Source organism: Molossus molossus, unplaced genomic scaffold (genome assembly GCF_014108415.1).
Source record: "Molossus molossus isolate mMolMol1 unplaced genomic scaffold, mMolMol1.p scaffold_m16_p_12, whole genome shotgun sequence".
NCBI lineage: Eukaryota > Metazoa > Chordata > Mammalia > Chiroptera > Molossidae > Molossus > Molossus molossus.
In genome coordinates, this window is record NW_023425347.1 from 74,909,544 (window position 1) to 74,933,907 (window position 24,364).

The following is a 24,364-nucleotide window of genomic DNA, read 5'->3' on the forward strand; positions in this document are numbered from 1 at the left end:
AGCTCACAGGAAGACAGCTGATATCATTTGATAAAATTTCCTTATTACAATAACAACAGGATTTTCTATGAAGCTATAACATCAGACCCTTGTAGAGGTAGTAATCTGGGACCTGCCTGAGAAGGCACAGTAGAGTTCTAACCTCCTGGTTTTCAGGTGAAGAATTTGAAGCCCTGAGGAAGTGACTATTCAGTGACAAAGAATGAACCAGGCCAAGTTTAGGTCTAAGTCACCTCAGTTTCTTGGTACATGGAAAACATAATTGTCCCAAATATCTCCATGGCCTAAGCAGTGGAGGATTTAATCTAGTTTCAGAGCTCTGTGTCTGAGAAGGTAGTTTTCCATATAGGACCCTATCCTATTAGAATCTAATAGAATAAAGTTGATCTTGAGATCTCTGGTACCGTGTAGCATAGACATCTTTCAAAGGTCTGCTTGAGCAGTGTGAACAGATTAAAAAAAAAAAAAAAAGTGGTAAATGGGTTAATAGTCTCTTATGAGTCCCCAAAGCCATTGGAGTCTGACCTCAAATTTTAATTTTGTCACCATGAAAAGCTTTTATTAAGTAGCTTCTGTCTGCAGATGGTGACATGCATTCAAATCTTCACTCTAGGAAATTTTGGAGAAATGTCACTTTTAGAAGCTTAATGTTCTGCATAGCTACAGGTTTGTTTTATTCATTGCACACTAAAACTTTATTTTAAAAAATTATTTTAGTGGAAAATTATTCTAAAATGGATTGCACCCTTCTTTTTAATTTAGTTTGTTAAACCTAATTTAACCTTTCTTAATGATTCAGACCTTCATGGTGTGTGTGTGGGTGTGTGTGTAAAGGATACAAAGTTCCACTGGCTTATAGTAGTGTAGTTCTAACGTTACTTTTCCCACAAACCCATTAGTACATATTTTTACAGAATATAAGGTTTTTCAGGAATGCATATTGTTATAAAAATACCTGTATTTAAGTCTGTGGATCACAATCGAAAAAGGTTTGAAAACCACTGCCCTAGGTAGCTCCTTTACACTAACAATTTTTTACATTTGCATAATAACTATTTGCCAAGCCTTATACATTTATATGGCCTATGATAACTAGGGGAGGGATTGACTGACTTCTTGTTTTTAAACTATAGTAGGAAAGCATAATGGAACCTAAAAGAGCATGGACTTTGAAATGAGAACATCTTTAATTTTAGCCTTTTCATTTAGTAGTCATGTGACTGTGGATACCTTAATCTTGTTTAATTTCAGAACATCAGCTTATTATTATTATTTTTAACCTAATTGGGAAATGGTAGGATTGTTGGGTGCTTTCAGTCAAGTAATAAAGATAAAAATGCTTAGTAGGCCCTGGCCAGTTTGGCTCAGCGGTTAGAACGTCGGCCTGCGGTCCAGAGAGACCCGGTTCGGTTCCCGCTAGGGCGCGTACCTCGGTTGCAATTTGTCCTCAGCCCTGGTTAGGTTGTGCGGGTGGCAGCCACTCGATGTGTACCTTTCACGTCAATGTTTCTCTCTCTCTCTCTCTCTCTCTTCCCCTTTCTCTCCCTCCCACTCTATCTGAACAAAAAATGGAAAAATGTCCTCAGGTGAGGATAAAAAAAAAAGTTGCTTAGTAGGAGCACCATGGATGAATCTTACAAACAAAATGTTGAGTGGAAGGAAGTGGACATAAAAGACAGTACATGTGATATAATTTTATTTATATAACTTTCAAAACATGCAAAACTAATCTATAATGATAGAAGTCAAGTCAGTGTTTACTCTTGGGTAGAGTAATGACTGGGAGAGGATGCAAAAGGAGTACTTCAGGTGCCACTAACAATCTCTTTCTTGGTTTGGAGACACATTGTAAAAATTCATTGAGCTCCATACTTATGATTTGTATACTTTTCATTATGTATATTATACTTTAACAAAAAAGTAATTTTGAAAATTTTTTTTCTTTATTGATTTTAGAGAGAAAGGAAGGGAGAGGAAGAGAGAGAGAGAGATGAAAGAGAACATTGATTGGCCTTTTGCCTGCCCCACACTGGAGATTTGGCCTACAACCTGGGCATGTGCCCTGACCAGGAATCGAACCAGCGACCTCTTGGTGCATGGGTTGACGCTTAACCACTGAGCCACACCGGCCAAGCCAAAATAGTCATTTTTAAAGTGTTTAGCACAGAACCTAGCACAAAGTTGGTTCCCTTCTTCTTTGGTGGTTCACTAAATTAACAATATGGAAATTTATTCAGAAAAGTAATCCTAGCCTCCTTTCCTTGTAACCTTTCAGTTTCTTTGGTCTGTTATGGTTCACTTGTCTCCTAATCCCACTTTTATACTTAGGCATGTTTATACTGATGGTTATCCTAACTGGTATAGTTGAAGGAATTTAGGTCAATCAGACAAGGTGAAATTGAATGTCTGACCCTTGTGATCTAGGAGTAAATAAGGAATATGAATTTTGATATGATGCTATTCTCTGATCATTAAGTGATTTGATGTTTTGCTTTTTAAGTGAAGATTTAAATGGATATTTTTCTGATTTGTATAATAAAATTTTCTCATATCAGATCAACTTCATTATTGAATGTTTTCATGATGGGATATTGGACTTATTTTTTTATTTGTGACACTTTTATTACAAGCCAATTATAGTGTAGCATAGTATAGTGAAATGGTAAAGTGAAATGGTAAACTGTCTAACCCATTTATACCTTATAGATTTAGCTTATGTTCTTATCACTGAAAGGGAACCATATTTTTTTAACCTTATTGGTTTTGTATTACAAGTACAAAAATAGAACTTGTATACTTGGGAATCTATGCAGGATCCTGTTGTAAAAAACTTAGAATTATCGAAAATTCAATTTTAAAATACTGAGTGTTATTTTTTCTGCTTGGTAATGGTTGGGATATAAAATAAGCCTATGACAGTCTCTGCCCTCAGGAAGGATGCAGTCCTGTAAGAAGAGGTCTGTGAGATAAGCAGAAAATGAATTTGTCTACATTTGCTTTTTATGTTTTAAGAGAAGGTTTCTGATAGAGGTACTGTACTAGCAAGTCCCTCTAAACCACAGGGAACTGTGATGATGATTGTATGGATGCCAATGGAGCCAAGATACAGAGGACTTGACTGACTTCTCAGTGACAAAAAATTAGGGAGGTGGGGAAATACACCCTATCTATCAGATATTTATATTAATTCATTAAAATAAATAATGGCATGTAACCTCACAGACCATTTGAAGTAGACACTATTATTTCTACTTTAAAGATACATAAATTGAGGCCCAGAGACATTTAGTAATTTGTCCAAGTTTACTTAGCTAGTGACAGAGTTAATATTCAAATCCAAAACCTATCTGTACCACTTGCTATATATAGATAGCAACATCCAAAGAAAGGATGTATTTATCAAAAGATAGTCAGCTTGGAAACATACTAACCGGGAGGTCATAAAGAAAATTGATATCAGGTTACATCTAGGATTACCCAGGAAAGGGAATACTATAACTCCAGAACTTAATTTCTTAAAAGTCCCTGTGACACTTTTTATATTCCTGTTATGAGTTGGTTGCATAAGACTCAAACCTTGATGCAGATTTACCTGTTGCCTGTTTTGGTGTGTGTGTGTGTGTATGTGTGTGTAATAAAATATACTTACCATAAAATTTACCATTTTAATTCATTAAGTACATTTCAGTGTTATGTAGCATTCACCACTATCCATCTTTGGAACTTTTTCATCATCCCAAACAGAAACTTTGAACCCATTAAATCGTAACTCTCCATTACCCAACCTTCCCAACTCCTGGTAACCTCCGAGAATTTGCCTGTTCTAGTTACCCAGATGTAGGTGGAATTATACAAAATTTGCCCCTTTGATTTTTGGCTTATTTAGCTTAGCATAATGTTTTAAAGATTCATCAATATTGTAACAAGTATCAGAATTTTATTCTTTTTTATGGTTGAATAATATTCTGTTGTATGTATATATCACATTTGTTTAGCCATTTGTTTATTGATGGATACTTGGATCGTTTCTTCCCTTTGGCTATTGTGAATAATGCTGCTAGGAACATTAGTGTACAAATATTTGTTTCAGTTCTTGCTTTCAATTATTTTGGGTTTATAACTGGTAGTGAAGTTGCTAGATCATTTGGTAAGTCTGTGTTTAACTTTCTGAGATTTTCCACAGAGGCTGCACCATTTTTTATTTCCATTAGCAGTTCACAAGGGTTCTAATTTCTCCATATCCTCACTAATACTATTGTTTTTGTTTGTTTGATTTCATAATAGCCATCTTAAGAGATGTTAGTGAAGTGGTATCTCATTGTGATTTTGAAGCGCATTTCCCTAATAATTAATGGTGTTGAGTATCTTTTTGTGTGCTATTAGCCATCTGTATAGATAAATGGAGAAATGTCTTTTCATGTCCCTTGCCCATTTTTTAATGGGGTTGTTTGAGGATTTTTTTGTTGTTGTTGAATTATAGGAGTTCTTTATATATTCTAGATATTAATCCTTATCAGATATATGATCTGCCATTATTTTCTCCCATTCTGTAAGTTGTCTTTTCACTCTCATGATAGTGTCCTTTGAAGCACAATATTTTCTTTTAATGAAATTCAACGTATTTGAGGGTTGTTTTTTTTTTGGTCTGTGCTTTAGATGTCATATCCAAAAATCATTGCCAAATTCAGTATCATGAAGATTTCCCCTTATGTTTTCTCCTGAGAGTTTTATAATTTTAGCTCTAATGTTTAGGTCTTTAATGCATCTTGAGTTAATTTTTGTATTCGGTGTGAGGTGAACATTCTACTTCATTTTTTCGCATGTGGGTCTCAGATTTCCCAGCATCATTTGTTGAAATGAATATCTTTTCCCCATGAATGGTCTTGGCACCTTTGTAGAAAATCATTTGACTATACATATTAGGGTTTATTTCTGGGTTCTCTATTCTATTCCATTTGTCTACATGTCTGTCCTATCCCCATACTACACTGTTTTGATTACTGTAGCTTTGTATTAAGTTTTGAAATCAGGAATTGTGAGTCTTCCAAATTTGTTCTTCGTTTTCCAAAGTGTTTAAGCTATTTGGGGTCCTTTGAAATTCCATGTGAATTTTAGGATGGCTTTTTATATTTCTACAAAAAACATCATTGGGATTTTGATAGGGATTGCATTGAGTTTGTAGATCACTTTGGATATTATTGTCATCTTAACTATATTAGTCTTCCAGTTTATGAACACAGGTGTGTTTCCATTTATTTGTTTTCTTTAATTTTTTTCCAGCAGTGTTTTGTGGTTTTCAGTGTACAATATTTTAGTTCACGTGGCTCTTATAGTTCTCACAATAAATTAATAAATGAACATTCTATTTTACCCATTATTGTTTAGTGACCTATAGATCTGTCAAAAGTCTTTTCTGTTTATAACATAGGATTCTGAATCTACCAAGCTGAGGGAAAGATTCTAGAAACTGGAAACCTAACCAAGTTGCTGCCCTTGGGAAAGAAACCCTGTCTGGGTGTCCAGGCTACTGGTTTCCTCTGATTAAAAACCGAATTTCACTGTATGTCTTTTTTTATCTACAGTAGGTTGTTCACATTTCTAATTTTTTCTATCTTTTGCTTCTAGATTTCTCCATCTTATTAAAGAGAAACGATTTTCTATTTGGTATAGCTTGATGGTACCATGCAAAAATCAGATCCTCGGAAAGGTCAGAACCTATATTTATATGTAAGAGAAATAGAGAATTACCCTCTAGGCTGTGTATGAATGTGTCACAAAAAGCAACTAGAATGAATAAAAGAATCTCACCCTTTCTTGCCAACTTATCCTGCAATTTTAACAAGTCCTACACATCATTCACACAGTTCTTTGTAGTTTGCAAATTATTCTTCACGTAATTATCTTATAAGGGCTTTATAGTAATTGTATGAAGTGGGTACTATTGCTATTCCTGTTTATGTAAACTGAGGGGTTATGAGACGTATTTGAAATCTTGTTACTATGATCGGCAAGATTTAGCCCTAGATCTTTTGCCTCTAGATCTTACCCTTCTCACTACATCATAAGTTAATAATCATTATCATAATTTAGTAAACAATGTAGATATGGAAGCTGTATGAACATTGGAAATAATGTATGTAAAAGTCTGTGAAAAGAAGTTAAAACTCCTTTATAGATGTAAAATACCATTAACAAATCAACAGATCTTGATATTAAATGTCTAACATAATCTTTTGGATGACACCAAATGCTTCAATATGTAATATGCCATTGTCTTAGTATGGCAAATGAGGCTCTTCACAAGTTGCTGCCTACCTACTTTTCTATTCTCATCTCACTCGTGTCATTTGTCTCTAGCTTATCCTATCCCTTTACATCTATAATAAACTGCTGGCTGTTGTCCAAACACACTGTGCATTTTTAGGAAGTATGATGTGGCACCATTGGTACCAATAATCTTCCCTGTTCAGAAAGCATAAACCAGAAACATTCTAAAAAGCCTTAGATTCTCCTGTGCTCTGGATCACACGTCTGTAAGTCTCTGGAAAGGGTAAACATTATACATAGTTGAAGTCTACTAGGAAGGCCTATAAGACAAAGGGAGTGATGGTTACTCTGCATTTTCATTAGCCACTCATTGTTAGCAGCTTTGCTTATTAAAGGAAATAGTGATGTTCTCTGGGAGTTCTTCTCTCTGTGTACGTGCAGAGATGCATAATTGCTACAGAGAGTGGGGGGAGGGACAATCACCAAGGAGAGATCTCCATCTGCTGCATGCACAAAACAGAATTTATTGCTCTCTTTGAGAAAGTGATTGCCTAGCTTGCCTATCCCGTGCCCCTCTTCTGGCGGATCATGCCAGAGGAATATTACCATCTCATCACACTCATCTCTGAATGGAGCACAGGAAATGGAGAGTTGGAGGCAGAGGATCAGTTGAGAGGCACTAGGAATAGTTGCTAATAAGAGAGTGACTGATCAGTGGCACATCCCAAACCAGTCCCCTTTTCGTTTCCTGCTTCCCCTGTAGCTTGCCGTCCATGACCACAGTGGGACAGTTGTTCTGCTCTCAGCATTTCAATTTTATTTCTGTGCATATCGGCATAGGATTATGGTTTATTAAAACTACAACTGTTATCTAACACTGAAAGAGTTCTGTCTTGTCGTAATGGGTTTCAGAAGTATATTCGTTGCTGCTTTTTTCTACTTTTCAGTTTTCATTTCTGAGGGAAACATTATTCCTTCCCTGTTTTCTTCCTCCCTTCCTTCCTCACCTTCTCTCATGTAAACCTGCATTACTTCTTTTGTATTTTCCAAGTTCTATGAATATTTAAAACACAGTACCTATGGACATCCCCTGTTTAACCTAATTTTACCTCATTAAATCCCCGACTATGTCTAATCTTATTCAGTGTCCAGATCAAGCTTCAGTTTTTACTGTAGTAAAATGAGTAGAATATCCACATTCACACCTGGTTGTAGTTCTTCTCAAGCTGGGCTGTTTTGTGTTAGAAGCATTTGTAAAGTTTCCTTTTCATTTGTTTATTTGTTTTGAGGAGAGAGGCAGTGCTGTTAAGAGCATAGTTTATGTTCAAATCCTGCCTTTTATTCTGACTGTGACCTTTCAAAAAGTTAATCAACCTCCCTGGTATCATTTCCTTGTTTGTAAAAAGGGGTAATGATAACATACAAAGTGGTATCAAACTGGGGAAGATGGTGTTATTGAAATACTTAGCACCATATCTGGCCCATAGTAAACTCTTAAAAAATAAGACCTGTACAATGCTAATAATAATAATTATTGCTATCTTAATATATAAGTGATAATTTACAACTGTAATTTTTTAATACTGTGTCACAATATATGAAGAATTTTTTTCTACTTTTTCTGGCTTCAAAGTATGACCTAATGTGATTGTTTTGTCACATTTTGAAAGGATACTTCCTTTCAAAGCCTTGTAGATTTTTCTGTTACATATTATCTTTCTCTCAAGGGTTTTCAGTAATATTAGAATCTTTATGTTCTCTAGATCTGCACTGTTCAATACAGTAGCCACTGGTCACATGTCTATTTAAATTTAATAAAAATTAAATACAATTAAAAACGCAGCTCTTCAGTAACACTAGCTACATTCAAGTGCTGAATAACCACATGTAGCTAGTGGCTACTCATTAGACAATGCAATTATAGAACATTTCCATTATCACTGAAAGTTCTATTGGACAGCACTGCTTTAGATGTTACTTGTCTATGTTCTTGTACTCTTTTCTCAGAAATCAAAGAGGGTATATTTTCTAGGGTGTTCCAGAGACTACTGACTTACTGTTTCAGGGCTCTGGACATTGAAGGATTCAACTCTACTTACTGCAGCCCCTTAGTGTCATTACTGTGTTTTGAAATAAATACAGGCACTTTCACTTCCCCAAGAGGATCACATTACCATAAGTTTAAAGGTCCCAGTCAACAGTAAGAGGAAATCAAAGGGAAAGGAAGCAAAGTACAAGTAATTGTAGCAGATATTCCTAAAGTAGTTACTTAAATTGTATTAGAATCCTTAGGGGCTAACTAGTAACAGGAGGTTCTAAAGTCCTTTTTGTGAATACACTGTATTATTCACAGTCTGAGTTTTCTCTCTGAGAAAGGTGGTAAATAGCAGGTTTTTTCTTAATAATTTATATTATCTGGCCCTGGCCAGTTTGGCTCAGCAGTTAGAGTGTCGGTCCACAGACCAGGGAGTCCTGGGTTCAGTTTCCGCTGAGGGCACATACCTCGGTTGCAGTTTGTCCCTGGCCCCGGTTGGGGTGGTGTGGGTGGCAACCAGTTGATGTGTCTCTCTCACATCAATGTTTCTCTCTCTGTCTCTGTCTTCCCCAGTCTCTCCCTCCCACTTTATCTGAAGATAAATGCAAAAATGTCCTTGGGTGAGGATTGAAATAATAATAATAAAAATTTCTATTACCTGTATTATGCACTGTTAAAGTCATTTTTTCATTTGTTCTTCACAACAACCTAGCGAAGCCAATAGCATTAGGATTACTGTTTCTATTTTACTGATTAAAAAACTGAGGTTCAACCCTGGCTGTTTTGGCTCAGCAGTTAGAGCGTCGGCCTGTGGACCAGAGAGTCCTGGGTTCGGTTCCCACTAAGGTCACGTACCTCGGTTGCAGTTTGTCCTCGACCTCGGGGCCGTGTGGGTGGCAACCAGTTGATGTGTCTCTCTCACATCAATGCTTCTTTCTCTCTCTTCCTCCCTCTATCTGAAGATAAATGCAAAAATGTCCTCAGGTGAGAATTAAAAAAAAAAAAAAAGGTAAAAAACTGAGGTTCCGTGCAATTACGTTACTTGCCTAGAGAGTTTAAGGAAAAATAGAGTTGAGATTCAAAACAGGATAAAATTTTAACTTTCAGTTCAATATTTTGTTTTGTTTTGTTTTTATTTTGTAAAAGAAAGAGTGAAGGTTCTTTTTTTTTTTTTTTTTTTTTTTTTAGAGAAAGAGAGTGTAATGTTGATGTAAGAAAGATACATTTTTAGCTGCCTCCTGCATGCTCCCCACTGGGGATCGAGCCAGCAACCTGGGCATATTTTCTGACTGGGAATCGAACCGGGACCTCTCAGTCCATGGGACAATGCTCAAGCCACTGAACCACACCGGCCAGGCAAGAGTGAGGTTCTTTAGGGCAACATGGAAACCGACAACTATTGCATGAAGTACTGTCAGAGAATCACTAAAGCTTCATTTGTCCCATGACCATGTGCATTAGTCAGGGAGAGCTGCCATAACAAAATACCACAAGCTGGATGGCTGAAACAACAGACATTTATTTTCTCGCAGTTCCTAAGTCTGGAAGTTCAGGATCAAGGTGTTAGCAGGGCTGGTTTCTGGGGAGGCATCTCTCCTTGACTTATAGACAGGTGTCTTCACCTGGCTGTTTTCTCTGTATGTGTTTGGGAAGGAAGGGAGAGAGGGAAAAAGAGAGAGATCTCTGATGTCTCTTTCTCTAAGGACACCAGTCCTGTCAAGTTAGAGCCCCACCACTATTACCTCATTTAACTTTAGTTATTTCCTTAAAAGTCCTATCTCCAAATACAGTCACATTGGAGATTAGAACTTTAACATATGAATTATTTTTTAATTCCTCACCGGAGGATAATTTTCTATTTGTCATTAGATAGAGTGGGAAGGAGGGAAAGAGAGACAGACAGAGAGAAATATCGATGTGATAGAGCCACATCGACCAGTTGCCTCCTGCACCAGGGCTGGGGACGAACCGCAACTGAGGTACGTGCCCTTGACTGGAATCAAACCCGCGACTCATTGGTTCGTGGCCCAACACTCCAACCGCTGAGCCAAACTGGCCAGGGTTTAACATATGAATTTTGTGGGAACACAGATCAATTCATAACACCATGTTAATGGTGTTTTAAAATCTTTTGATTTTTCTGGCTTAATCTGATTAATTGGAAACTATATATTCAACATTTGCATAAGACCAAATGTAGCAAATATCTATATTCTTTACCTCTGTGGCTATTGAGGCTTAGTTAAATTAAACCTGTGGTACTTGCTGATAAGATACTGTCTAACCCTGAGATAGGCTAATAAGCAAAAAAGAAAGATGTATCTAACTGTCCTACTTTTCTTATAATGTAGCCTAATTTGTTAATAGCTAAATGTCTCAGTACTTTACAAGGTAATAAATGTCCCCCTTCCTTCCCACTCCCACTTTACAGATGGAGAAATTAACATGCAGAGAAACTGACTTGTCAGAGGTCAGAGCAAGGTATTGGTGGATCCAGGGATAAGTCCCAAACTTCTTAACAACTTGACCAGTGTTTAGTTCATTGACTATGCAGCCTAGTGGTAAGTATCTTTTTACCTTCCTGTCCTGGAGGTAAGAGGGAGTAAGAGCCTTAGCAAGGACTGAACTTAAAGAATTTCTCATAACTAATTAGATCATTCATTATCCTTTTCTGTTAGCCATGTTGTCATTTTTGTCATTAGCATAAATTTTCCAGGTCATGAAAGGAAGTTGGATGGTTTGCTTTTTAAATACTTAAAAATATTTCTATAATGGTTCAACTATACTAGAGATTATTATTAAGAAAGGAAAAAAAGAAAAACCTATTTTATGAATTTGTTCTCTGTGTTAGACACCATACTATACCCTTTGAATTATGTTATCTTACTTAAACATCCTTAAAACTTATAGCAATTTCTGGAAGGTATACATTCTTACCATTTTTCTAGTACTATTTTTTTTTTTTTTTTTGCACAGATAGAGTGGGAGGGAGAGAAAGGAAGAGAGAGAGAGGGAAACATCGATGTGAAAGGGACACATCGAGTGGCTGCCACCCGCACGACCAACCAGGGCCGGGGACAAACTGCAACCGAGGTACATGCCCTTAGTGGGAACCGAACCCGGGTCTCTCCGGACCGCAGGCGGATGCTCTAACCGCTGAGCCAAACCGGCCAGGGCTATAGTACTATTTTTAATAGTATTCATTTAATTAAATAGGAAAATTGGAATTTAAATTCCAGTAGAATTTGAGGTTTGTGAAAACTTAGAACCTTATCAGAAGTCTTTAAATCTAAAATCTCTTTATGTTTAAGCATAGTTTCTGAGGTAGGATGATTCGTCTTGTCCAATATTAAGTCAGGATTGCTCTTCCACTTGACAGTAAAATCATATTTTCTCTAAAGCCTTTTCTTCTGCCTCTATGTCTGAAATAATTAAGGTTCTTTTAATTACTAGGGAGATTGAACAACCAAAGCCATATGAAAAGCAAGGGTGTAGATCGGCCTTCAGAACCAAGGTCTCATAGGCCATAAGTACATTCTCTCCTTCATCTCTCACCTCTGCTTGTCTGCCCATTGACTTCTTGCTTATTGTAGATCTGCATTCTCCATTATGGTAAACAAAATAGCCACTAACTACTTTTAATTCTCTTATCAACCCCCCCTTCTGCTTCAGCCACACTGAACTTTAGTTGTCCAACAAGGCATTGTCCATTATGTATTTTTCTCCCTTTTACAGATTGAAGACCAAGTGCCTTGTTAATACATATCTATATCTAAGTATCGATCTCTATGTCAAAATTGTTTTGATGAAAGCATGCATTTAAATAGTGACTTCTTAATATGTATAATTCTCTCTCATTGTGTAACTATTTCTGAGTTTGGTAAAAAATCAAACTTTTTTTTTTCTTTTTGAATGCCTGCTGTGTGCCAAGCCTCAGCAATACTGACTGGCTTAGTAATATTTAGTCTGATACTTTGTGACAGGCATAAAAATATGAGGTAGAGATGGTACTGTACTCTGCTTGGGGAATGTTACCAGAAAACTATTGAAAATTAACAGTTATCCTTGACCTTGATGAATAAATAGGAATCTCTCAAATAGAGAAAGAGGGAAAAGTCCAGAGATATGAAACAGTATAACAATTTTGTTATGTTTGGATAGAATTTAGGGCTTGATCTTTGAAGACTTTTAATGAGGTAGTGACACATTTTATCTTGTCCATATTTTTATTTATTTATTTATTTATTTATTTATTTATTTAATCCTCACCCGAGGACATTTTTTCAGATAGAGTGGGAGGGAGAGAGAGAAACATTAACGTGAAAAGGACACATTGAGTGGCTGTCACCCGCATGACCCAACCAGAGCTGGGGACAAACTGCAGCCGAAGTACATGCCCTTAGTGGGAAGCAAACCTGGGTCTCTCTGAACCCCAGGCCAACACTCTAACCGCTGAACCAAACCGGCCAGGGCATCTTGTCCAAATTTTTAAAAATTAATACTAAAGTATGGATTGGAAAGGAGTGAGATCGGACAGGAATTAAGTAACTGTTTTCATTGGTCAAGTTGAGAGATAATGAGATCTTAAACTCAGATTAGGAACAGAGGAGATGGAAGAGAGGAAGGAGATGGCCATTTTAGAGGTAGAACTGATACAATTTGATAACCTAGTCGATTTTTGGAAGGCCAGGGACAGCAGACACTTCAAGAGGATTTCAGGTTTCTGAATTATTACTGTTAACTTGGATAAAGATGACCAGAGAAGAAATATCCTGCCTGGGGAAAAGGAAGAAAACAAAATTTGGTTGATTGGTTGGTTCTTCAGATATTTTTATTTTTGATGAAAGTATTACAGATGGCTGAAACTAGTTTTTAAAATATAGTAGCTACGGACTTCCGGTCAAGATGGCGGCGTAGGGAAACGCAGTATCACGTTCTCCCACAACCACATCCAAGTTACAACAAAACTACAGAACAACCATCATCCAAAACCGCCTGAAATCAAGCTGAATGGAAGTCCTACAACTACGGAATTAAAAAAAAAAAAGCAGCTACATCCAGACCGGTAGGAGGGGCGGCGGCGCGAGGGGTGGCGGCAGCGGCGCAGCGCGGCGGCGCGACGGGCTGGTCCCACACCCAAGTGTGGCGGATAAAAATCAGGAGGCTCCCGCGGCTGGGAAGGTCCTTTCTGAGGACTGAGGGGTCCCCGTCCCACACCAGGTGCCCCGCTCAGGGTTCCAGTGCCAGGAAGAGAAGTCCCCATAACTTCTGGCTGGAAAAACCAGCAGAAACTGAGGCTCAGGGAAGCTGACCTGGCTGGAGCCACAGGCAGCTCCCTAAAGGGCCCGCGCACGGACTGGTCGGACTCTCTCCCTCTAAGCTCGGAGGGGAGGCAGCTCGAGGGGCGCCAGAGACATACAGGGAAGAACTGAGCTGTTTGGCACTGGAGCGAGGGCTGGAGAGGGGGCTTTCTCTGGGACAAACGTGCTGTAAGAGGCCTTTGTTCCTTTGGTGAGCCCTTCCCTGGGGCGGCAGACAGTCGCCATATCTGGGACTCCAGCAACCTGGCTCACACTGGTAGCCCCGCCCTACTGACTCCCTGAGGCCCCGCCCTGCCCCGCCCCACACAACTTTCAAGCCCACCCAAGCTGTTGCTACTTGCTTAACCATAGGATTGGCCTGTCTTGGATCCTGCTTCAGGTTTTTCCTAAATTCTTTCAAATGAGCAGCATCGGGTCTCAGCGAGCCCCATACCTCTCATTAAGTAATACACAGAAACAAACACAGGGAGGCAGCCAAAATGAGGATACAAAGAAACAGGTCCCAAATGAAAGAACAGAACAAAACCCCAAGAAAAGAACTAAGCGAAATGGAGATAAGCAACCTAACAGATGCTGAGTTCAAAATACTGCTTATAAGGATGCTTAATGAACTCAGTGAGGGCCTCAAGAGCATAAAAAAGTACCAGTCAGAAATGATCGCTGCACAGTTAGAAACGAAGGAGGCTTTAACTGAAATAAAGAATAATTTACATAGCTTCAATAATAGAGTACGTAAATCCAAGGAGCAAACCATCGATTTGGAATATAAGGAAGCAAAAAACGCCCAACCAGAACAGCAAAAAGAAAAAAGAATCCAAAAAAATGAGGATAGTGTAAGGAGCCTCTGGGACAACTTCAAGCGCGCCAACATTCGCATCTTGGGGGTGCCGGAAGGAGAAGAGAGGGAACAAGAAATCGAAAACCTGTTTGAAACAATAATGGCAGAAAACTTTCCTAACTTGGTGAAGGAAACAGACATACAAGTCCAGGAAGCACAGAGAGTCCCAAACAAGATGAACCCCAAGAGGCCCACACCAAGACACATCATCATCAAAATGCAAAAGGTTCAAGACAAAGAGAGAATCCTAAAAGCAGCAAGAGAAAGGCAGCTAGTTACCTACAAGGGAGTTCCCATTAGGCTGTCAGCTGATTTCTCAAAAGAAACTTTGCAGGCCAGAAGGGAGTGGCAAGAAATATTCAGAGTGATGAAAACCAAGAACCTACATCCAAAATTACTCTATCCTGCAAAGCTGTCATGTAGAATCGATGGACATATAAAAACTTTCCCAGACAAGAAAAAGTTAAAGGAGTTCATCACTACCAAACCGTTATTATATGAAATGATGAAGGGTCTTTTTAAAGAAAAAGATAAAATGTATGAACAAACAAAATGGCAATGAATACATATCTATCAACAATGGAATCTACAAACAAAATGAACAGGAAGAATAGGAACATTCTCATAGATACAGAGAACATTTTGTTGGTTGCCAGTTGGGAAAGGGGTTGGGGGAATGGATGAAAAAGGTGAAGGGATTAAGAAGCACAAATTCATTGCTAGACTGACAAACCTCAAAGGGAAAGGGGTTGGGGGGGGGGTGGGAAGAAATAAATCAAAGAACTTATATGCATAACCAATGGACACGGACAATAGTTTGGGAAAAGGTGGGAGGGGGGCGGGAGTGGGGAGGAGGGGGTCAATGGGGGGAAAATGTGGAACATCTGTAATACATTTTACATCCAACAATAAAGATGTGGAAAAAATAAAATAAAATAAAATATAGTAGCTACATATCATAATATACTCTGAAACATGGCCATTATTCTTAGAATGCTTTGAAAAATTATGTGACTAGCTCCTTTTCTTAATATGTGGAATTCTATCAGATGCTGTCTTCTGTTCATTTAGGAATTGATACAGGGACAGTTATCTAATCCACTAAGTAATTTATGGTGATACTTTTAAAGTAAGCATTTTGTATGGTAGTGATTTTCTTTCCTTTTTTTCTTTGTGTGCTGCTTCCAAGTTCCACAACTTTCCAAGTTGTGCCAGGAGTTTCAGATATTTCTTCTCAGAAGTTCTTTTTTCATTGCCTTAAATTGAACCTTATTTGATGCCTTTCTACCCAGTTAAATATGTTACTCATTTTGCTTCACCATTGAGTCTGGCTTTCATTTTTTTTTCTTTGCTAGGATATTTTTTTCTAAATTGTATTAGTTGCTTTTAAATATTGTTTTATTAATGATCTTGCAACCTGGTTTATTTTTATCTAGGCTTCTTGAATCAATTTTGCATATACTGGTAGCTCATCTTTACTTAAGTGATATAGTACTGAAAACTTATATATATATATGCACTATATATTATAAAAATAATTGTGAAAATCTTTAAATATAAATTCAGTTATTATACCTTAATACTTTTGTCTGTCGGTAATTTTTAAGCCTGATCAAACTTTGTAATCTTTAATAATTATTTAGAGGAGAACAAACATGGCAGGTTACTAGAAAGACAAGGGACCTCAAACCAGGAGAGAAGGCACACAGTTGGAGTGGGAAACTGACCAGTTTGATGGAATGTGGTGGAAAAGGGAAAAGTCATAATAGATAAGATCAGAGGAGTGGCAGGAGCCAGATCCTGCATAGCTTTGTAAAGTACCCTTAACTCAGTGGGAAGCTATTGGAGGTCCTCAAGCAAGTAAGTGACATTATCTGTTTTATGTTTTAAAATGCTCACCTTGACCCATAATGTGGAGAATACTTTGGAGTAGGCCAAGAGTAAAAAAAGGAAAACAAGGTAGCAGGCTATTGTAATGTTCCAGGTAAGAGGTAATGGTGACTCGAACTACAGTGTGAATGGTGATATTAAGAGCAGTGGATTGGTTTGGGATAAGAGCCAACAGGATTTACTGATGGATTGGATGTGACTGTAAAGGAAATAGAGACATCAAGGATAATATCAAGGGTATTTGGCTTAAGCAACTAAGTGATGGAGATGCTATTTACTGGTTTGGGGAAGACAAAAAGATGAACAGGTTGACAAGACATGGCATTTCATTTTAGCCAGACTGTTTCAAACTGTTCAGTCTGAAATATCTGATTGATAATCACGTAGAGATGGTCTGTAGACAATCATATACGTAAGTGTGGAATTCCAAGAAGAGGTCAGTGCTGGAAATAATGAATTTGAGAGCTATCTCAATGGGGTGGTGAGCAGAAAAACCCTGTTTGAATGAGGCGATAATGTAAGGAAGTAAGAAGGCAGTGACTATAGATAACTCTTAAAATAAGTTTGCCTATGAAGGAAAGCAGAGAAATTGAAGGATATAGCAGGAGGGATATATGTGGGAGTAAGAGGTGGTGTTTGTTGGGGTTTTGATAGATGATGGAATAGTAAGAATGCTGATGTGAATGATCTATTAGAAGGGGAATACTTGCAAATTCCTTAAGAGGATGAGAGGAAATGGGATATGGAGCCAAAATGGAGGGTTGGCTTTTGATAAAAACAAGGACACTTTATCCAAAGCAACAGAGCAGTCAGAAAGAATGACCAATGAGTAGCTTCATTCATTCACCAAATGTTAACTGAGAACCTACTACTATACTGTGTAATGGGTATATACCATTATACACGATGTGTACCTTTCTGAAATGAGTGGCATGTAGAAGGTTCCTATCTCTTATTTCTGTTTTCTCAATGAATTCTGAATTAATGTTCTCCCCTAAGAGTAAAGGTGAGGGAGGGAATAGTTAGAGTGTGAGAGTAAAAAGCATATGAATTTGTTTTTTTGGAAGGTAGGAAAGCAAACTTAGTAGGAAAATGTGGTGTGATTTCTAGATAGTGGTAAGTAGCATTTCAGAGTAATGGTCATAAGTTTAAAGTAAGACCAGTAAATTTGAGTTTGTTTTTCTTCAGCACTTGTGAATTGTTGAGGTAGGCATGGTATAGGTGACCTAAACCAGAGTTAGGATTGAGGCTTGGAGGGAGTCGAGAGTGTTTGCCAGGAAGTAATTTTTTTTTTTAATCCTCACCCGAGGACATTTTTGCATTTATCTTCAGATAGAGTGGGAAGGAGAGAGGGAGGAAAAGAGAGAGAGAAACATCGATGTGAGAGAGAGACACATTGAGTGGTTGCCACTAACACGAACCCAACAGGGTCAGGGACAAACTGCAACCGAGGTACTTACCCTTAGTGGAAACCGAACCCGGACTTTCTGGTCCGCGGGCCGATGCTCTAACTGCTGAGCCAAACTGGCCAGGGCCAGGAAGTAATTTTAATGAGGGACCATGAATCTGAGCTGGATAGGAAAAGAAGTGAAAACAGGATGGGTGATTGATGGTGAGAAAGTGGTAGACAGTAGATGAACCTAATTTTTAAACAAGTTATGTATCCTCTTTTAGAAAATTTTGAAATATATGAGATGAGAAAATAGAAAGGGGGAAAAACAGTGCCACTAACCAAAGATAACCAGTTGTTTATATTTACTATTTACTTCTATCTTTTTTCTAATGATACTTTTTTAGGTTTGTATTAGTTTGCCAGGCCCCCATAACAAAGACTACACACTAAGTGATTTAAACAACACAAATTTCTTTCTCACAGTTCTGGAAGCTAGAAGTCCAAAATCAAGGCGTCAGATGTGTTTTTTTTCTGAATCATCTCTCCTTGGCTTATAGATGTCTGTCTTCTCCCCGTGTCTTCATATCATCTTTTCTCTGTACCTGTTTGTGTCTGACTTTTCTCTTCTTATGTGGCTACCCATCATATTGGATTAGGGCCCACCTCAGTGACCTCATTTTAAGTTAATTACCTGCTTAAAGAACCCTCTTTCCAAATTTTCACATTCTGAGATACTAGGGAATGAGGATTTCAACATACATTTGGGGTGGAGGGTGGGAATTTAGCTCATAATAGGGGTGGTCTTTGTTTTTCTTCTTTTTTGGGGGGGTGTCCTTTACTGGCAATCGAACCAAGACTCTTTGATCTGCAGGCCAATGCTCTGTTTTTCATTTTTTACATAATTGTTATTATTTCATCAATATAAGTTGTATCCCATATTTTACCAGATAACATTTTAACTTAAACATTTTCCTGTTTTGTTGTTTAGCCTTTGTAAAAGTTTAACAGCTGCAAAGTACTTTGTTAAGTGAATGTATTACAGTAACTTAATTAATCTTCTCATCTGAATATTTAGGTACTCTTCCCCTTTTTTGGTTATTTATAAACACTACTGAAGCTTTTAAAATAAAACCTTTCTTTCTGTATTTTGGATTATTTTCTTAGAGTAGAGTCTCAGAAGTACTTTATCAGAAACTATTAATACATACTGCTAAATTGGAGAACTATTGAATCTTGTATTTTCTTTACATATGACTTTTTTTTTATTCACAGAAATAGACTGGAATGATGTCAGAAAACACAAATATGGTCAGCTATTGGAGTCTGCATCCCAACATCAAGGTAAAAAAAACTATTTAGCATGGAAGACTTTATTTGACATCTCTTACCATATAACCTTTGAGTATACAAAGAACTCACTGGTTAAAACAAAAGCAAATATTGTCATTTATAGAGGTATCTGTCAAAAGCAATATGTTTTGTTTTGAATTGAAAATCAGGAAATTTAGATTCTAAGTACAGATAATCCCCAATTAGCTTCACAGTTTCAGGCATAGTTGCTTAGTTTGTCTACACTTCTATAGTTTTTAAGAGTTTACACTTGGGAGTAAGGCAGAATTGGGTGGTGTACTTTCATAACTAATACTACTAAACTCGTCTTTTAAAATGGGAGAATTGGACTTGACAAACTCTCAAGCCCTCATTTTACTCCAGATAGTCGCCTTTCTGTCATTTTAGTATGTTGGTCATGATGACTTACGCTGTAACATTTTTTTTCTTTAATAGAAGCTACTGATATTCTGGAGTTAGGTAAGATATTTTTCTTGTGTTTCTGTTAAATAAAGGAAAATACTAAACCAGGGATTAGATGATTATAACTAGGAAAAGAATTCCATGTGTCTCTGTCCCAAACTAGTGAATCCTGGGCTCTCGTCTACGTAATGAGCCCATGTTACTAGTCTCTGCTCTGTCAACTCCTCCTTTTCAGGAGGCCACAGACCAAGCTAACAAAAAGGGAGAGGGTAGGATTCAATTGCATAGAGTACAAGGAGGATGGGAACTGAACCAAACTGAAAGTAACTTCTTAATTCATTAAATCTGGAACTAAAACAAGCCCCCACCATCCATAATTCAGAGTTTGGTGGGATTTTCCCAAAATAAATTATTTATGAGAGATATTGAAATGAAATTAAACCTAAAGATTTTCTAAATTTTTAACTAAATAAAAACTAAAGTATTAAAATATCAAATAGCAAGAGTCAGACTAATATTGCATTTGGTTTTCAACCCTGTATAGTATACTTTAGGACTAGGATTTGAGAAATAAAACTAATATTGATATTTCTCGATCAGCTTTCATATAAACATCAGTCTTAACTGCTTATAGTTCTTTAAAAATTTTCTATATGTTACATGAATATTGATAGCCTGATGCCTTCATCAATTTTTGTTCAAGAATTTTTATAGATTTTGTTACTGTAACTTCATGTGTTACTTGTTTATTTGCTTCCTCCACCTTTTCTTTCAATAGCATATTACTTTCACTGCCTACTGACACAGAAGATAATGTAAAGTAGTGGGATACTAGACTAGGAGCCAGAACTTTTGAGTTCTTTGAAAGGCAACTCTGCCACTTAGTAACTTTGTGACTCTGATCCTTAGCTTTCAGACTTGTCAGTGGGGATAATAATTCATTCTACCTACTTAACAGGGTTGTTAAGAAGATTACATGAGCTAATGGATGTGAAAACATCTTAAACACTTAAATACTTTTCAACTTTGGAGGATTATTATTTTCATCCTGTTCAGCGACTATCCTCAGACTTTAAGTCAAATTTTATGACATTCTTTGAAGTGAAGCATTCTGTGAATGTGAGCTGAAGAAATGAATGAAAGGAAATAATGCAGGTAAAGGGCCTGACACTTGATAAACAATAAATGACAGTCACTTTTTATTATTCTTTAAAACTTTCCTCAAGCTTTCTAATATGCTAGTATGTGTTAGAAAAAAAACATGGATCTAAGAATCAGACAGGCCTTGGTTTAAATTCCTATTCCCCACGTACCAGTTTTGTGACTTCAGGAAAATTACTTAATCTCTCTGAGCCTAATTCCTCATCTGTAAAATGGGAAGAAAGCCTACTTTTCAGGCTTTCAATTCAGGAGATAGTGAACATGGTATGGCATGGTGTAGGCAAATGGAAAGCACTCAGTGACAGCTGCTGTTTTGGTTGCTTATGATAATTATAGTTCAGTGACTACATAAGGTATATTATAAACAACCTATTTTGTTGATAGGGAATTGTGAAAGGTGGCTACTTAAATTAACATAAAGTAATGTTAAAATTTGAAAGTATATTTCTCTTTGTGGGAGTACAGATAGCACAGCTAGACATATCCTCTGATAAATTAACCCTACGTATTTCCTTTTGCCCATTAAGCATAAACAGCAGCTCCAAATATCAAACTGAAATAAAATTCAGTAGATTCTTAGAATCTCAGAGTTTGAAAGAGGCTTTAAAATAACCTAATTTGGCCCAGCATTTCAAAATCTGACATTTTGAATTTCTTATAAATTGTCTTGTCTTGTACTCTTTAAAGTTGTTGGGGACTTACAGCCTCTTTAGGCAACTCACATCATATTTTGACATAATTATTGAGTCAATATCTGTTTCTTTGTAAATTCTGTTAGTCATACTTATAACTTTTAGGGCCATGTGGAGTAGTTATATCCAATGTTTTGCTTACCAGCCTCTCGTTATTTGAAGTAGCTCTAGGGACTGCCGTCTCACTGCCGTCTCACTGTGGCTTTCCCGGTTCAAACCTCCATCATCCATACCCGGATTATTAGAACAGCCTCCCACTAGTCTTCCTGCCTCAGGCCTTGCCCTCCTCTAGTCCATCTTCACACTGCAGACAGAACGAGTTTCCTGAAATCCTTCAGTGCTTCCTCTTCTCATTAATGTGGTGATACCTGAACACTGCTTTTATCTACAACCTCTTTTCTAAACTGTTTCTTTAAACTCCACCTAGTAGCCATACCAAAGATTCTGTTTTTAGAAATGCCTTTTCTCACTTCTGGGCCTTTATACATGCTTTTCTTTCTTTCTGAAACAATAAAAAACAAAACAACAAAAAAGAATGTTCTCTTTGGCTGGAAATTACTTCCTCTGGAAATCCTTCCACAAACCCCTAGGTGCTCCTATAGCACCCTCATCTCCAAGCATAGCACTTAACACACTTTGTAATAGTTGACTGTTTTGGCTCTGTCCCTCACTAGACTGAAACTCTATGAAGGAAAGGATAATAATTTGATTATGTTTTTATCTCTAGCACCCACACAGTGCTTTGGTACACACTATAAATATTTGTTAGATGGATGGATGAAGACGTTGCTTGCGTATTCATGCTAAATGTTCATTGTTCCTTCAGCTGACCCTCAGATGACATGGTTTTGTGTCCCTGTACCACTTAGGTCACCATTTAGGCTTTGGTTTGTTATATCCCTCTCAAAGTACAGCTCCTAGGACTAAATTTAATATTTCAGGTGTGAACTTACTAGTCCAGAAAAGAGTAGGACTATTGCTTGCTTGCTTCTTTCATTCACTCCCTTTTCATTCACTAAACTTTTATTTGGCCTCTATTTAAGGTTTTAGGCACTGTGTTAAACAGTGACGATTTTAAAAAATTAATAAAAGATAGTCCCTATCCTTACATAAACAATTATGATGATATAATGTGATGAGTTTGAAGGTAAAGGTGTGAATATGATGTTATGGGAGACAGGGATATGGATGGATTTCTTTTGGGAAGACAAGTAAAGTCAGAAATTCTTTTTTTGGTTTGGTGTTTTATCTTTAGATGATTCATTAACATATCAAGCTATTGATCTAAAAGGCCTATAGAAAATGTTTTGAGAATTAACTACTGTGTATCTCAAAAACTTAGCTTTAGACATTTTAGAATAACTGGGTTTTATTCTTGTTAGATCTGCCACAACTTATTAACCATTTTAAAATGTCAAGAATACATAGGGTTGAGGGTATGACTTATGAAAAGGACTTGCTCTGTCATATATTTAAATTGATCATGAAATTATATGAAACAAAGTATTCCTGGTGCTGGCATAGACTGATGAGAGGAACAAAATATAGAGTCCAGAAATAGGTCCAAGTGTATATAAGAAATTAACATATGATCAAGGTAACATTTTAAATCAGTGGACAAAATTATTTATTCAATAAATGTGTTTCAAATGATGAAAAGGAAAGCTACATGTTTGCCTCATTTGTATCACAAAATAAATTCCAAATAGCTTAAACATTTAAATGTAAAAAAATGAAACCTGAGAAATCCTAGAAGAAAACATGTGTTATTATTTTATAATATTGAAGTAAGGAAAGTGTGATATAAAAACCAGGAGACATAAAAAAAAAAGTTGAAAAATTTAAGGGCAAGTCCTATCAGACTGAGACAAATGTCTTCATCATATGACAGACAAAGAACAAATATCATTAATATACAAAGAGCTCTTATAATCTGAGAGTAAACAGAATACCTCAGTGAAAAATGGCAAAAATAAAATAAATATTGACTAATAAGACTAAAAAGATGTTCAACTTCATTAATAATCAAAGAATTACAAATAAAAGCATAAGAGTACTTTTTTTCACTAAGATTTATCAAAATTATAGACATGGGTAAAACAATTTTCACAAGGAACATAGTCTTATATACTATTGGCAGGAATTATATTGTATCAAAATATAAAATATGCATACTCTTTGTCCATTAATATCACTCTTAGGAATTTACCCTAAGGAGTTCATCTTAAAAGTGGTAAAAGATGTGTGCACTCATCAAAAATTTAAAAACACTTAAATGACCATCAATAGTATTTAACAAATACTGTTGTTATGTAAATTATGGTACATATAAACAATGGAACACTTTTCAAACAGTAATCTTAAAGTAGTATTTCAGGTCTAAAGACAATGAGTTAGAAGAAGGCAGACTTTGGCTGACTATCAAAGTTAAAGTCTATCCATTTGTACCATTAAACAATAGTAAATAATGAGTTTCTCATCCTTGGAAGTATGTATTGAAGCAGAGGCTGGAGGAACCTTTCAGGTCTTAACTTTCTATCACTTCATCAAGATTTCTTTCTTGACCATCTTATCTAAATTACCACACACATTCTTGGCACTCTCTCTTCCTCTTACTTTGCTTTATTATTTCTTTATTTGAAAAGGACCAGGAATTTTATAATTATTATCTGGCATCTGTGTTACTCTCTGGACCAACTGATACATATTTATTTATTTGTGTATTACCTCTTTTCCCTCTTAGAATGTGGGTAGAGACTTTGGCTGTTTTGTTCTTTGCTATGTATCTCTCAGCAGTTCCTAGAACCAGGCTTGATAGGTAGTAGGTGCTCAATAAATATTTGTTGAATGAATAATTATTGGAGAAAGGGATTCATGCCTTCAACTAGGTGGATCTCTTGTGCTTTACATTTTGGGAGATCTTATTTCCTAATAATAAATGTAACTGCCATGTTGTGTGCATTATAATTTATAAAACATTTTCATTAGTATTATTTGCTAATATAAATTAGATGG

General features: G+C 36.7%; 1 protein-coding gene across 5 annotated transcripts in view; it reads left to right on the forward strand.

Moving 5' to 3' along the window:
* Nucleotides 1–24,364, forward strand: part of SCMH1 (Scm polycomb group protein homolog 1) — a 166,307-nt gene that overhangs the window by 37,856 nt on the left and 104,087 nt on the right. Inside the window, exons 2-5 of one of the 5 annotated variants that reach the window (XM_036255813.1) lie at nucleotides 5,626–5,707; nucleotides 10,734–10,863; nucleotides 19,017–19,085; nucleotides 19,530–19,553. In XM_036255813.1, the coding sequence (XP_036111706.1) occupies nucleotides 10,851–10,863; nucleotides 19,017–19,085; nucleotides 19,530–19,553 (106 nt within the window). In that variant the 5' untranslated portion in view covers nucleotides 5,626–5,707; nucleotides 10,734–10,850. Of the gene's footprint in view, nucleotides 1–5,625; nucleotides 5,708–10,733; nucleotides 10,864–19,016; nucleotides 19,086–19,529; nucleotides 19,554–24,364 lie in introns of those variants that run through there. The other 4 variants (XM_036255815.1, XM_036255814.1, XM_036255817.1 and 1 more) reach the window with 4 other exon arrangements.